This window comes from Schistocerca americana, chromosome 4, assembly GCF_021461395.2.
Source record: "Schistocerca americana isolate TAMUIC-IGC-003095 chromosome 4, iqSchAmer2.1, whole genome shotgun sequence".
Lineage (NCBI taxonomy): Eukaryota > Metazoa > Arthropoda > Insecta > Orthoptera > Acrididae > Schistocerca > Schistocerca americana.
The window spans coordinates 821828308-821844684 of NC_060122.1; the positions used below are offsets into that span (position 1 = coordinate 821828308).

Sequence of the window (16377 nt, forward strand, 5' to 3'; positions counted from 1 at the left end):
CCGCATGCCCACTATACGCCCTCGCTCAAAGTCCGTCAACTGCACATACGGTTCACGTCCACGCTGTCGCGGCATGCTACCAGTGTTAAAGACTGCGATGGAGCTCCGTATGCCACGGCAAACTGGCTGACACTGACGGCGGCGGTGCACAAATGCTGCGCAGCTAGCGCCATTCGACGGCCAACACCGCGGTTCCTGGTGTGTCCGCTGTGCCGTGCGTGTGATCATTGCTTGTACAGCCCTCTCGCAGTGTCCGGAGCAAGTATGGTGGGTCTGACACACCGGTGTCAATGTGTTCTTTTTTCCATTTCCAGGAGTGTATATATTCCGTTCATCAACAAGATAGCAGCCAGCGTATGCCGCTTACAACGTGGATTGAAAGGAAAACGATGCACTTTCAGGCTTAGCGAGAGTCATTTCGCTAACAATGCTAACTACATGTAAGTGGCACAATAAAAGGTGTCCGATGGGTACGTCGTTCGATTTCGTCACACATCGGATTTATCTGGAACACTTCATGGCGATTTCCCTGTACTTTTTTTTCTTCCAACAATCTAGCAGTCGTAGTGTCAAAATTCTGCGGTGAAGTTAAACGTTGCAGTTTCTGTTGGTAGCGAAGTGCGCCGATCACGTTAGCATTTGCCCTCATAGGTCTGCACCTACCGCAAACATCAGTCTTGTCATTTAGATTTTTGTTCATCAGTTTCAGCGGCTGATTTTGAAAAATGCTAAGGTGAAGAAACAGCACACTAGTAGCGTCAAAAATTGTTTTTTAACAATTAACAACAAATCCGTTTTTCGTTGCGGCTGAATCTTCTCTTGACATTTCAGTCACCAACTTTCTCCTCCGAATGCGAAAATATTTTATTGACGTCCACTTACATAGGGAGAAACGATCATCACGATAAAATAAGGGAATCAGAGCTCGCATGGAAAGATATTAGGTGTTCGTTCTTTTCGGCGCGCCGTTCGAGAGAGGAATAATAGAGAATTGTTGTAAAACTGCCAGGCAGTTAAGTGTGATTTGCAGAGTATCCATGTAGATGTAAATCTAGATGAACGCAACTGGTGTGGTGTTTCTGCAGATCGGATATCTTCTTTGTGCCATCTGTACTTTCTTCACACAGTCAAAGAGAAACAGTGGAGTTCTAGGCGCTTCAGTGTGGTACCGCGCGACCGCTACCGTCGCAGGTTCGTATCGTGCCTCGGGCATGGATGTGTGTGATGTTCAAAAAATGGCTCTGAGCACTATGGGACTTAACATCTGAGGTTATGAGTCCCCTAGAACTTAGAACTACTTAAACCTAACTAACCTAAGGACCGTTCGGCTACCACGGCCGGCAATGTGATGTCCTTGGGTTAGTTAGGTTTAAGTAGATCTAAGTTCTAGGGGACTGATGATCTCATATGTTAAGTCCCATAGTGCTCAGAGCCATTTGAACCATTTGAAGAAAGACTGGACGTGATGAAAGCTCGAAAAGTAGTAGACTCCTTCTCGCAGTGAAAGTAAAATTATGTTCTACCACAATTTCAAAAGCACAACTTGAGATATATATATATATATATATATATATATATATATATATATATATATATATATATATATATATACACCGGGTGATCAAAAAGTCAGTATAAATTTGAAAACTTAATAAACAACGGAATAATGTAGATAGAGAGGTAAAATTTGACACACATGTTTAGAATGACATGGGGTTTTATTAGAACAACAAAAAAAAAAACTTCACAAAATGTCCGACAGATGGCGCTAGACAGCAAAACTGCTACCGTGACGGGTGAGAGGTGCGCCGATATGTTACAGAATCGCATCATTCCCAGCCTGGCTGATAAACACCTGCTGGAACGTACGATGTTTATGCAGGATGGCGCTCCACCCCATATTGCTAGACGCGTGAAAGATCTCTTGCGCGCGTCGTTTGGTGATGATCGTGTGCTCAGCCGCCACTTTCGTCACGCTTGGCCTCCTAAGTCCCCAGACCTCAGTACGTGCGATTATTGGCTTTGGGCTTACCTGAAGTCGCAAGCGTATCGTGATCGACCGACATATCTCTAGGGATGCTGAAAGACAACATCCGACGCCAATGCCTCACCATAACTCCGGACATGCTTTACAGTGCTGTTCACAACATTATTCCTCGACTAGAGCTATTGTTGTGGAATGATGGTGGACATATTGAGCATTTCCTGTAAAGAACATCATCTTTGCTTTGTCTTACTTTGTTATGCTAATTATTGCCATTCTGATCAGATGAAGCGCCATCTGTCGGACATTTTTGTATTTTTTTTTTGTTCTAATAAAAGCCCATGCCATTCCAAGCATGTGTGTCAATTTGTACCTCCTATCTACATTATTCCGTAATTTACTCAGTTTTCAAATTTATACTGACTTTTTCATCACCCAGTATATATTGGTACTCGATATTACCATTTTGATATCGGTATACTGGTACACTGGTCAAACCAATCGCCGGTATATATCGATATTTTTTGGAAAAAAACGCCGAAATATCCTTATATCAACATTTTATTAATACTCCTAGCAAGGATTTTGCTTTTGTGTTTGTACGTGTATTTTTTTTTTTTTTAATTTCCCATGAGTGTGTCTACTTCAGTTTTACGAGGCTTATTCTTTCAATGACGGCTCCCATCCCACTCACGATTACAGATGGGAACGTGGTGCAGAATATTTTTGACACGTTTTGTTTCAGGGCGGTTTTTCAGTTTACGGTTCTGACAGTAACGGTGAATGCGGCAGGTCAGAAGGAGCAGCGGACGCCGCGCGACAGCGAGGAGCGGCTGGTGAGGGCGGCGGCGGGGGCGGCGGCGGCGGCCGCGGTGCTGGAGCGGGAGGAGAGCGTGGCGCCGCCCATGTCGCTGTCGGCGCCCGAGCTGGGCGGCGAGGACCCGGCGGCGGGGGGCGGCGGCGACCCGGGCGGCCCGCTGCGCAACGCCGTCAGCTCGACCGAGCTGCTGCACGACCGCGCCAACGCGCGCTTCTTCCAGGAGGCGGAGCAGCGCCGCATGCTGCGCGACCGCGAGCGCGCCGAGCAGCAGCAGCGGCAGGCGCGCACCCTGGTGGCCGCGCGCGCGCCGCCCCCGCACCAACATCCTCTCCACAGGCAGGCCACCGACACGTAAGCTCCGGCACTGGCTGGCAGCTCCGTACAGGCAACAGCTACACTGCCCCGTCAGAAGTATCCGGACCCTCCAGGACTGGCCAGAGGTTGTCAGCAGAGGCAGACCCGCCAGCATAAAATGAGGCGAGCAGATTTCTGTCGTCAGCAGAGACCCACAAGGGAACCTCCCCATCGCACCCCCCTCAGATTTAGTTATAAGTTGGCACAGTGGATAAGCCTTGAAAAACTGAACACAGATCAATCGAGAAAACAGGAAGAAGTTGTGTCGAACTATGAAAAAAATAAGCAAAATATACAAACCGAGTAGTCCATGTGCAAAATGGGCAACATCAAGGATACTGTTAGCTCAGGAGCGCCGTGGTCCCGTGGTTAGGGTGAGCAGCTGCGGAATGAGAGGTCCTTGGTTCTAGTCTTCCGTCGAGTGAAAAGTTTATTTTCGCAAAGTTATGATCTATCCGTTCGTTCATTGACGTCTCTGTTCACTGTAATAAGTTTAGTGTCTGTGTTTTGCGACCGCACCGAAAAACCGTGCGATTAGTAGACGAAAGGACGTGCCTCTCCAATGGGAACCGAAAAAATTTGATCGCAAGGTCATAGGTCAACCGATTCCTCCACAGGAAAACACGTCTGATATATTCTATACGACACTGGTGACGGCATGTGCGTCACATGACAGGAATATGTCATCGACCCACCTAACTTTTATACTTGGCGAATGGGTAAAAAGATTCTTCTACCTTTCCCGATTTAGGTTTTCTTGTGGATGTGATAATCACTACCAAAAAAGTGATGAATACATAAGAGTTGTCACATAAACTGCAACAAATGAATGCAACAGTTTCACAGTCCCACAGTTTTCCCTGTGCTCTGTCAAAACATATGTTTTTAACGTTTTCAAATTTTTCCGTGTGTAGACCGTCAAATCCTGCATATTTCCAAGAAAATCCGAACATGTCCTGGAATTTTGGAGAGCGAAGTTGATTATGCATGAGTGCCTGAACTTTGATAGTTGTCTGGAAACCAAAAATTAAATTTTTCACTCGAGAGAAGAATCGAACCAAGGATCTCTCGTTCCATAGCTGCTCACGCTAACCACGGGACCACGGCGCTCCTGAGCTTACACTATCCTTGATGTTGTCTAACTTGGCATGGGCTACTCAGTTTGTATATTTTGCTTATTTTTTTCATAGTTAGACACAACTTCTTCTTGTTTTCTCGATTGATCTGTGTTCAGTTTTTCAAGGCCTGTCCACTGTGCCAACTTATAACTAAATCTGAGGGGGGTGCGATGGGGAGGTTCCCTTGTCAGTAGCAGCAGAATGGGTCGGTCAAGGGAGCTCAGCCCATAAGGAATCGAATTGTCATCCCAGGCAGAACAAAGAGATGCCATTAATACATTGCTGGATAGAAGTAATAAAATCTGTGAGCTAGTTTATTTGCCCCCCCCATGAACCATGGACCTTGCCGTTGGTGGGGAGGCTTGCGTGCCTCAGCGATACAGATAGCCGTACCGTAGGTGCAACCACAACGGAGGGGTAGCTGTTGAGAGGCCAGACAAACGTGTGGTTCCTGAAGAGGGGCAGCAGCCTTTTCAGTAGTTGCAAGGGCAACAGTCTGGATCATTGACTGATCTGGCCTTGTAACAATAACCAAAACGGCCTTGCTGTGCTGGTACTGCGAACGGCTGAAAGCAAGGGGAAACTACAGCCGTAATTTTTCCCGAGGGCATGCAGCTTTACTGTATGATTAAATGATGATGGCGTCCTCTTGGGTAAAATATTCCGGAGGTAAAATAGTCCCCCATTCGGATCTCCGGGCGGGGACTACTCAAGAGGATGTCGTTATCAGGAGAAAGAAAACTGGCGTTCTACGGATCGGAGCGTGGAATGTCAGATCCCTTAATCGGGCAGGTAGGTTAGAAAATTTAAAAAGGGAAATGGATAGGTTGAAGTTAGATATAGTGGGAATTAGTGAAGTTCGATGGCAGGAGGAACAAGACTTCTGGTCAGGTGACTACAGGGTTATAAACACAAAATCAAATAGGGGTAATGCAGGAGTAGGTTTAATAATGAATAGGAAAATAGGAATGCGGGTAAGCTACTACAAACAGCATAGTGAACGCATTATTGTGGCCAAGATAGATACGAAGCCCACACCTACTACAGTAGTACAAGTTTATATGCCAACTAGCTCTGCAGATGACGAAGAAATTGAAGAAATGTATGATGAAATAAAAGAAATTATTCAGATTGTGAAGGGAGACGAAAATTTAATAGTCATGGGTGACTGGAATTCGAGTGTAGGAAAAGGGAGAGAAGGAAACATAGTAGGTGAATATGGATTGGGGGACAGAAATGAAAGAGGAAGCCGCCTTGTAGAATTTTGCACAGAGCACAACATAATCATAACTAACACTTGGTTTAAGAATCATGAAAGAAGGTTGTATACATGGAAGAACCCTGGAGATACTAAAAGGTATCAGATAGGTTATATAATGGTAAGACAGAGATTTAGGAACCAGGTTTTAAATTGTAAGACATTTCCAGGGGCAGATGTGGACTCTGACCACAATCTATTGGTTATGACCTGTAGATTAAAACTGAAGAAACTGCAAAAAGGTGGGAATTTAAGGAGATGGGACCTGGATAAACTAAAAGAACCAGAGGTTGTACAGAGATTCAGGGAGAGCATAAGGGAGCAATTGACAGGAATGGGGGAAATAAATACAGTAGAAGAAGAATGGGTAGCTTTGAGGGATGAAGTAGTGAAGGCAGCAGAGGATCAAGTAGGTAAAAAGACGAGGGCTAGTAGAAATCCTTGGGTAACAGAAGAAATACTGAATTTAATTGATGAAAGGAGAAAATATAAAAATGCAGTAAGTGAAACAGGCAAAAAGGAATACAAACGTCTCAAAAATGAGATCGAAAGGAAGTGCAAAATGGCTAAGCAGGGATGGCTAGAGGACAAATGTAAGGATGTAGAGGCCTATCTCACTAGGGGTAAGATAGATACCGCCTACAGGAAAATTAAAGATACCTTTGGAGATAAGAGAACGACTTGTATGAATATCAAGAGCTCAGATGGAAACCCAGTTCTAAGCAAAGAAGGGAAAGCAGAAAGGTGGAAGGAGTATATAGAGGGTCTATACAAGGGCGATGTACTTGAGGACAATATTATGGAAATGGAAGAGGATGTAGATGAAGATGAAATGGGAGATATGATACTGCGTGAAGAGTTTGACAGAGCACTGAAAGACCTGAGTCGAAACAAGGCCCCCGGAGTAGACAATATTCCATTGGAACTACTGACGGCCGTGGGAGAGCCAGTCCTGACAAAACTCTACCATCTGGTGAGCAAGATGTATGAAACAGGCGAAATACCCTCAGACTTCAAGAAGAACATAATAATTCCAATCCCAAAGAAAGCAGGTGTTGACAGATGTGAAAATTACCGAACTATCAGCTTAATAAGTCACAGCTGCAAAATACTAACACGAATTCTTTACAGACGAATGGAAAAACTAGTAGAAGGCAACCTCGGGGAAGATCAGTTTGGATTCCGTAGAAACACTGGAACACGTGAGGCAATACTGACCTTACGACTTATCTTAGAAGAAAGATTAAGGAAAGGCAAACCTACGTTTCTAGCATTTGTAGACTTAGAGAAAGCTTTTGACAATGTTGACTGGAATACTCTCTTTCAAATTCTAAAGGTGGCAGGGGTAAAATACAGGGAGCGAAAGGCTATTTACAATTTGTACAGAAACCAGATGGCAGTTATAAGAGTCGAGGGACATGAAAGGGAAGCAGTGGTTGGGAAGGGAGTAAGACAGGGTTGTAGCCTCTCCCCGATGTTGTTCAATCTGTATATTGAGCAAGCAGTAAAGGAAACAAAAGAAAAATTTGGAGTAGGTATTAAAATTCATGGAGAAGAAATAAAAACTTTGAGGTTCGCCGATGACATTGTAATTCTGTCAGAGACAGCAAAGGACTTGGAAGAGCAGTTGAATGGAATGGACAGTGTCTTGAAAGGAGGATATAAGATGAACATCAACAAAAGCAAAACAAGGATAATGGAATGTAGTCTAATTAAGTCGGGTGATGCTGAGGGAATTAGATTAGGAAATGAGGCACTTAAAGTAGTAAAGGAGTTTTGCTATTTGGGGAGCAAAATAACTGATGATGGTCGAAGTAGAGAGGATATAAAATGTAGGCTGGCAATGGCAAGGAAAGCGTTTCTGAAGAAGAGAAATTTGATAACATCCAGTATTGATTTAAGTGTCAGGAAGTCATTTCTGAAAGTATTTGTATGGAGTGTAGCCATGTATGGAAGTGAAACATGGACGATAAATAGTTTGGACAAGAAGAGAATAGAAGCTTTCGAAATGTGGTGCTACAGAAGAATGCTGAAGATTAGATGGGTAGATCACATAACTAATGAGGAAGTATTGAATAGGATTGGGGAGAAGAGAAGTTTGTGGCACAACTTGACCAGAAGAAGGGATCGGTTGGTAGGACATGTTCTGAGGCATCAAGGGATCACCAATTTAGTATTGGAGGGCAGCGTGGAGGGTAAAAATCGTAGAGGGAGACCAAGAGATGAATACACTAAAGAGATTCAGAAGGATGTAGGTTGCAGTAGGTACTGGGAGAAGAAAAAGCTTGCACAGGATAGAGTAGCATGGAGAGCTGCATCAAACCAGTCTCAGGACTGAAGACCACAACAACAACAACAACAGTTTATTTGCAAGAGGAACTAAATCATTTCCGAACAGCTTTTACGAGAAATGTGTTACGAGTACTTGTTACAACTTCTTCACCACTTGTTAACAGCAGACACAGTGGCTGCGCCAAAGGCTGAGGGCCGGCTGGAGTGGCCGAGCGGTTCTAGGCGCTACAGTCTGGAACCGCGCGACCACTACGGTCGCAGATTCGAATCCTGCCTCTGGCATGGATGAGTTGAGGTCCTTACGTTAGTTAGGTTTAAGTAGTTCTAAGTTCTAGGGGACTGATGACCTCAGCAGTTAAGTCCCATAGTGCTCAGAGCCATTTGGACCATTTTGAACCAAAGACTGAGACGGCGTGGAGTTTTACAATTATGTATTGAACTTCCTTTACAATTTCTCCCTCGTCGCCGCTGCCCAGCCCTGCGGATCCCTCCGCCTGGCTGCTGCTGTGCAGATTCTCCGACAATGCGTGCAACGCGCGCCGCTGATCGCACTCGGGGGCCTCAGGCCACCAGTGCTCCGCTGAAGCCAGGAGCCCTGTGGTTGAGGCGAACTCGACGCCGTGAGGTCAGCTGCCTTCGCCCGCTGCACCGGCGGCTGGGAAGCCGTCAGTCGCGAGGTCCCGTCACGGACGGACCACGCGCCGTGGTGGTTGCCGGGTTGCCGTGAGGTCCGGGCGTCAGTCCCCGGCGACGCCTGTGACCAAGACTGCGCTGCAGCCGGTCCTGCTGGAAGTTCTCGCTGTGGTTAGTCAGCCACGGTGCCGACCGAACTCGGACCGACCTCCAGAGCTGAAGCTGACATCTGACGGCGAACGGATGACTCCTGCGAGCTGGAACAGATTTCCGGAATCGTCACCTACGAAGATTGAACATTTGGACACGGACCACGTCCGTCCTTAGATACGAACTGCTTCGTAATGGCTTATGTCTGTTGCTGCCTGCGCTCCACTATTTATATCCTGCAGGAGGACGGTTTTTACCCTCGGTGGTAGCTTTTTGTTATTACTCCCGCAGTATATTGCAGCGTAACTTAGCGTGCTGGCCTCACTGCCTCTTACTCAGCACTCTCCAGTCTTTGCTCGGCTCTCGGCCTGTGTGCGTCCTTGCGTCAGTCTGTTGGTAGACTGTTGCTGTCAGCAAGGCTATCTGTGCATGCATATTTCGCAACGCCTTGGTCGCTGGCGTGCCTTTGTTCTGCCATTCTCCACTGCGTGAAGCAACGCTTATTACATGTGGCCGCAACAAATGGATACGCTAAGAAAAGTGTCCGAAACCGTGCAACAGCAGTCGGCTGGGAATGTTTTTCTTCAATTTATCCACAATTTCACTGATCGTAATGGAAAAGTTCTCGCCAAGTTTCAAGCTGAAATAATCTTTAGAGCCACCTAGTCGAGCACTGGATGTTTACGATTCCCGAAAGCCGCACGACACCCTTCTGTAGCCCCTGGGGTGTATAAAATTCCTTGCAGTTGTGATAAAGTTTATATTGGAACAGCGAAAAACAGCGTTAATACCCCCATAATTGAACAACTACTAGTTGTTTGGTTGTTTTGGAGGATGGGACCAAACAGCGAGGTCTTCGACCCCACTGGATGAGGGAAGGAAATCAACCATGCCCTTTCAAAGGAAGCATCCTGGTATTTGCCTGAAGCAATTTAGAGAAAACATGGAAAACCTAAACCAGGGGGCCCGGACATGGGTTTGAACTGTCGTCCTCCCAAATGCGAGTCCAGTGTGCACCACTACTGTGATGAGCAGTTCCAGCGACATGCATTATGTGATCAAAAATATCCGGCACCCACTTGTAATGTGGAATTGACCAATCAATAACTATCACGAGAGTTGAGCCCGACATTATGAAACTAGGTTGGGAATACTGTGTTGTCAGTACAAAAGCAGTAACAGCAGAATGAGCCGGTTAGGAGACTTTAGTGCCTTCGAAGGTCGACTAGTGAGTGATCTATCGGGGTCATTGCAACCCTTTTAAAGCTGCTCAAGTCGACTGTTAATGACGCTACTGTCAACTGGAAGCAGAAAGGAAAAACCACATCTAAACCAAGAGCCGGCACACCTCATGAGGGTCCGTCAAGCATTGCGGAGGTTGGTTACAGAAGATCGCATGAAATCAGCAAATGAATGACTTGTGAGTTCCAAAGTACTACCAGGAGTCCAGATAGCACAATGACTGTGCGTAAGGAGTTAAAAAGAATGGGGTACGATGGTCGAGCAACTCATCAAATCCCAAACATTTCTGTAGTCAGCGCAAAGCGACGCTTGAGGTGGTGTAAAGGGCAACGCCAGTGGACAGCGGATGGCTGGGAACGACCCATTTGCAATGATGAATCACGCCTCACTCTGTGGCAATCCGATGCAAGGGATGGTTTCGGCGGATGCGTGGAGAACGTCAACTGCCATCGTGTGCAGTGCCAGCGCTAATGTACGGAGGAGGTGGTGTTAATGTGTACGGTTTTTTTTTCGTAGTTAGAGTGCGCTCATCTCATTGCGCTTAAGAAAGCGCCAACAGCAGAAGAATATGAACACACTTTACAGTATCGTGTAGTGCGTACAGTAGTGGATCACTTCACAGACACTGATTGTTTTGTATCAGCACGACAATGCACCCTGTCAGAAAGCAACATGTATGAGGCAACAATTTGCGGAAAATAACGTTCAGTACCTTACGGGTTAGTTACTGCGTCGACTTTGTGCCAGACGCCAGCATCCAACATCGCTACCTTTCTAGTTTTGGCTCGCCGAGGAGTATGGGCTGCCATTCTTCCACAGACATTCAGACACTTGATTCAGAGTGTTCCCAACAGAGCTCAACAAGTCATCGTAAGTGTGTAGAGTGAGCACAGCCTGTACTCACGTCCACTAACAGATATCCGGATACTTCTGACGAGGTAGAGCACGTACTTAGATCAGGCATAACAAATGTAGCTAACGAACATGCACCCAGTTAATTATTAGGCAAGATAAGCAAGAGCTCGGGAGTGGTGAGGTCTGATAGCCCAGAAAACAAATTTAAAACTTTCATAAGATATTTATTTTAACCCAGAGACGTGTTGCAAGGAAATCTGACATGTTACAATAACCAAATAGTGCAACAGATAAAATTATATGCCTTTTCCAAAATTAAAGAGAAAGATGATAGTATTATGTTTACTTTTATTTACACCAAATCTTATATGATAGAACATTAAGCCTCAACTTCTTGCAAATTAACTTGAATCTCAATTGAACCAAAATTTATAGTGGTGAAATTAACATACAAAAATAATTTTATTGAATTGAAAGTCACTTAACGTGAACACAAAAAATTGTCTTCTTCCTTTTTTGACAAGGTTACAGCTAATACACTGACAAATATAAGATGTATATTTTACAACGCGGAAATTGTGCGAGTGATACATCTTTTCAAGTGAAAGTAATTGTAGCCAAATCACCCTCGACGGAACGGATACAAATATACACATCAAAAAAAGTTTTGCGTCACATTGGTTCCGAGAGTTGCGGAACCTGTACAGAAAATTGGAATAGAGATCAACATAAACATCATTTCTGCCCTTTTTATTGCTCATGAAAACAATACATTGCATGTTGTACCACCATACAGCGAGACCTTCAGAGGTGGTGGTTCAGATTGCTGTACACACCGGTACCTCTAATACCCAGTAGCACGTCCTCTTGCATTCATGCATGCCTGTATTCGTCGTGGCATATTATCCACAAGTTCATCAAGGCACTGTCGGTCCAGATTGTCTCACTCCTCAACGGCGATTCGACGCAGAAAATGGCTCTGAGCACTATGGGACTCAACTGCTGTGGTCATAAGTCCCCTAGAACTTAGAACTACTTAAACCTAACTAACCTAAGGACAGCACACAACACCCAGCCATCACGAGGCAGAGAAAATCCTTGACCCCGCCGGGAATCGAACCCGGGAACCCGGGCGTGGGAAGCGAGAACGCTACCGCACGACCACGAGATGCGGGCGATTCGGCGCAGATCCCTCAGAGTGGTTGGTGGGTCACGTCGTCCATAAACAGCCCATTTCAATCTATCCCAGGCACGTTCGATAGGGTTAATGTCTGGAGAACATGCTGGCCACTCAAGTCGAGCGATGCCGTTATCCTGAAGGAAGTCATTCACAAGATGAGTCGCGAATTGTCGTACATGAAGACGAACGCCTCGCTACTACGCTGCCGATATGGTTGCACTATCGGTCGGACGATGGCATTAACGTATCGTACAGCCGTTACGGAGCCTTCCATGACCACCAACGGCGTACCAGGAAACCTCCACCTTGCTGCACTCGCTGGACAGTGTGTCTAAAGCGTTCAGCCTGACCGGTTTGCCTAGAAACACATGTCCGACGATTGTCTGGTTGAAGGCAGATACGACACTCATCGGCGAAGAGAACGTGATGCCAGTCCTGAGCGGTCCATTCGGCATGTTGTTGGGCCCATCTGTACCGCGCTGCATGGTGTCGTGGTTGCAAAGATGGACCTCGCCACAGACGTCGGGAGTGAAGTTGCGCATCATGCAGCGTATTGCTCACAGTTTAAGTCGTAACACGACGTCGTATGGCTGCACGAAAAGCATTATTCAACATGGTGGTGTTGCTGTCAGGGTTTTTCTGAGCCATAATCCGTAGGTAGCGGTCATCCACTGCAGTAGTAGCCCTTGGGCAGCCTGAGCGAGGCATGTCATCGACAGTTCCTGTCTCTCTGTATCTCCTCCATGTCCGAACAACATCGCTTTGGTGCACTCCGGTACGCCTGGACACTTCCTTTGTTGAGAGCCCTTCCTGGCACAAAGTAACAATGCGGATCCGATAGAACGGTTGAACTACAGACAACACCAGCCGTGTACCTCCTTCCTGGTGGAATGACTGGAACTGATCGGCTGTCGGACCTCCTCCATCTAATACGCGCTGCTCACACATGGTTGTTTAGATCTTTTGGCGGGTTTAGTGAACAGTCAAAGGTAGTGTGTCTGTGATAGAACATTCACAGTCAACGTCTATCTTCACGAGTTCTTGGAACCGAGGTGACGCAAAACTTTTTCTGATGTGTGTTGATTCTTCAGCCACTTCACGAACTGGCGAAACACAGTACAGGAAATAGCAGAGTGACACTTACTGTATAAACACTGACTGTCAGAGCCTCCTTCTGGTGGAAGACTCAGCTACTTCGACCGCACTGCCCTCCTGTGACCAAAGGCAAAGTTCGCGAGGCACGCTACCCAGAGATCTTTGCCACGTCGAGATCAATTACTTTGACACAATGGGATCGATCCGAGACGACCACGGCTCAAAGTACATTAAAGGAAATTTGAGAAACACAGAATGTTAGACAATATTGGCTGATCCACAATGAGACTATAAAGTCTCTAGTTGAGCGTCTCCGACCTAGCAAACATCGGGGAAGCTGCAGTATAGTTACAATTTCGACGCAACTACAAACGTTGCTGCTATCAGTGGGAAGAAGTCCTCACTTTACTACGTTGTCTTTGGTTCTCGTCACTGTCGATCTGTTTCGATTGATGGATCTCCGTGACCCCTCGCCCGTGCCGCCTGGTGGTTTTTCTTGTGGCAAGATCGACTTCTGGGAGTATCCGAGATACATAGCCCAATTTATGCTCCCTTGCTGCTTTGGGCGTAGCGGTGGCTTCAGCGGCTGTACTCAAGATACTCTTTCTAAACGTGAGTCAGTGTGTGTCGTGGCGTACTGCTGGATGTGGAAGTGTCTTGATTCGCGGATTATGGCAGAGAGAGAAGAGTCTATCCATGCTTTTTGCTGGTGCCCGAACAATGTGCAGCTGAAAGCCTCTGCTAACTGTAGTTACCTTAGAAATGCGCTCTGCAACACGCACCTGTACGTATATGGTGATAATATAAGTTGAAGCAATGAATTACAACTTGTACCAGCACCAGAAAGTCTCCTGATATATATATATATATATATATATATATATATATATATATATTTGCGCTGAGCTCTTTTTTAGGTGGATCTGTCTCAAAAAAGGAACTGAAATCAAATCTACCCCACCATAAGAAAGCTACTCCTTTACAGGAGTTGTCCCTAGCTATTCCCAAAAATTCTCTCTCGGCGATAGGCTCCACAGGTCTATAATTTTTTATTTATTTTTTATTACATGACTATAATTAATAAATGAGTACAAAAAAATTCATAAACGGAATGTTACAAATTATGTGCCTCAAAGCATAAGCTAAAATAAAAAAGTAAACTCCGCCCGAACAGGCCATGAAGGCACAACGGTACCGACCGGTCGCCGTGTCATCCTCAGACCACAGGCGTCACCGGATGCAGATATGGAGGGGAATGTGGTCAGCACACCGCTCTCCCGTCTGTATGTAAGTTTCCGAGACCGGAGCCGCTACTTCTCAGTCAAGTAGCGCCTCCGTTGCATCACAGGGGCTGCATGCATCCCCCTTGCCAACAGCGCTCGACAGAGAGGATGGTCACCCATCCAGGTGGTAGCCCAGCCAGACAGCGCTTAACTTCGGTGATCTGACGGGAACCGGTGCTACCGCTACGGAAAGGCCATTGGTCAAGCTAAAATATACTTTGTATATTGTTTGTGCTACTGCAGCTAAAAGAATTCTTCTTCGAAAAATGGTACAACAGAAGTTTTCTTGTCCACTGGCATTGGCTTTTTCTATCTCTAACAGATCTATAACAGATTCATGCTAAATTGCTGATGCCTCAATGAATACAGCTGCCCATGAATCAGCCAATCTCTTCCCTCCTTACTGCTTACAATTCAAGTCATTCTGTTTTCGATGAGGTGCTTTGCGGAACGTCACACCCAGCCTGGTACTTCCCAACTACAGCGTTGTTTACGAAAACACTGCGTAAATGGTTTGCAAACAGCGCACGGTACCTTAGCATGCGTTCAAGAGCGTTGTGAGCGTTTTGCACCTACCACCGGTCCACTCTCTCCCTTTCGCCGAAGATGCAGATGATGTAAGTTGGGTTGCCTACTTCAAGAGGCGTGAAATAATTTCCAGCCAGCGTTATTTTGCACATCCTGTATTAGTAAACTACTCTTATGAGCTACTGTGAGTCCAACGTGATCGCAGAAGGCCGCACTTTGTGGATGATGGTTCCCTTGAACCATGGAAGCGCATGATATTTTGCGAGGGGAAAGTAATATTTGTCTGGAGGTACCCGAGGTTCAGTTACACCAGGTGGGCAGATGTTATTCTATTCGTTCCGACATTACAGCTGCACAGAATACCCTAGTACGTCCGCCACGCCTATGCAAATTTCGGTTCACGTCTCAGCCCATTGCCGTTCCCTTTGTAAACTCGCCCAATAAGCAGGAGACGTGGGTTCGAATCCCAGAGCTGGTGTAAATTTTAGTTCATTGCTTCAGCTTACATCACTGTAGATGAAAGTGAGACTCAGAATGTCTCAGGAACACCAACTGTATATGATTAATACTACTTGCTCGTTGTTTATTACAATATGCGCACGCGAAGTGCTCTACGTATTATTAGAGTACATCTAGTGCTTTAATTGGGAAATTATTTATTACAGTAGCCCGATTACAGCAGAACCATCATTTAAAAAGTATCCGCTTTTACTTTGAAGTGTGGTGGCTTCATAAAATTGTACATAACGGAAAGAGCACTTCCGCAAACACACACACACACACACACACACACACACACACACACACACACCTGTCCCTCGCACTATAGCAGAGACGGCTAAACCGACCTAAATAACGCCGGGGGTGTACCTACCCACACAAGCTTCTTTCAGCGCCAGTAAGCCGGCGTACGTCTCTGTTTTGTGCAGCGCTCAACTGCGCGGTCATCAGCACTCGTTACACAGTCCCAGTTGTTACACAGTCCAATTTTTTCACAATCCAGCTTAGCCACTTTCACGAATGATTATTATGATGGCGAAATGATGAGGACACACAAACGCAAAGTGCCCGGGCAGAGAAAATCCCCAACCCGGCCAGGAATCGAACCCGGGACCCCGTGATCCAGAGGCAGCAACGGTAGCCCCTAGACCACGAGCTGCGAACATACGTCTCTCTAACAGCTGATTAAACACCTCAAATTGTTGTCTGCCGTGCTGGTCTTAGACGTTAATACAAACCAAAGGCAATTTTCCTTGGATAGATATCACTGTAATTGACGACTCGCACTAAGAATCTGAGGGCTTATGAGGAAACGATCCTAAATACAAACATGGGGGCTGCCATCGGTTCATATACTACCGCTAAGACAACACAGACACGAAGCCCTTGGCTGGGTTGGTGCGATGTCTGTGGCTGGGCTGGGACGCTTTTCGACGGTGCTTGACCTATCCTCGGTCTAATACAGTGTGATAAAAGAATACGATAGTTGCAGCTGACCTCGAGCTCATGACAGCATAAGCACCAGAATATCAGCAACGCCGTTTTCTGGGCCTCTGACACAGTGACTTCTCCTCTAAGAAACACA

General features: G+C 46.0%; 1 protein-coding gene across 1 annotated transcript in view; it reads left to right on the forward strand.

The window, feature by feature from the left end:
* The window catches only part of LOC124613014, a 252827-nt gene that overhangs the window by 211367 nt on the left and 25083 nt on the right, over positions 1-16377 (forward strand). The window contains exon 10 of the mRNA XM_047141567.1: positions 2777-3155. Coding sequence (XP_046997523.1) covers positions 2777-3155 — 379 coding nt within the window. The remainder of the gene's footprint in view (positions 1-2776; positions 3156-16377) is intronic.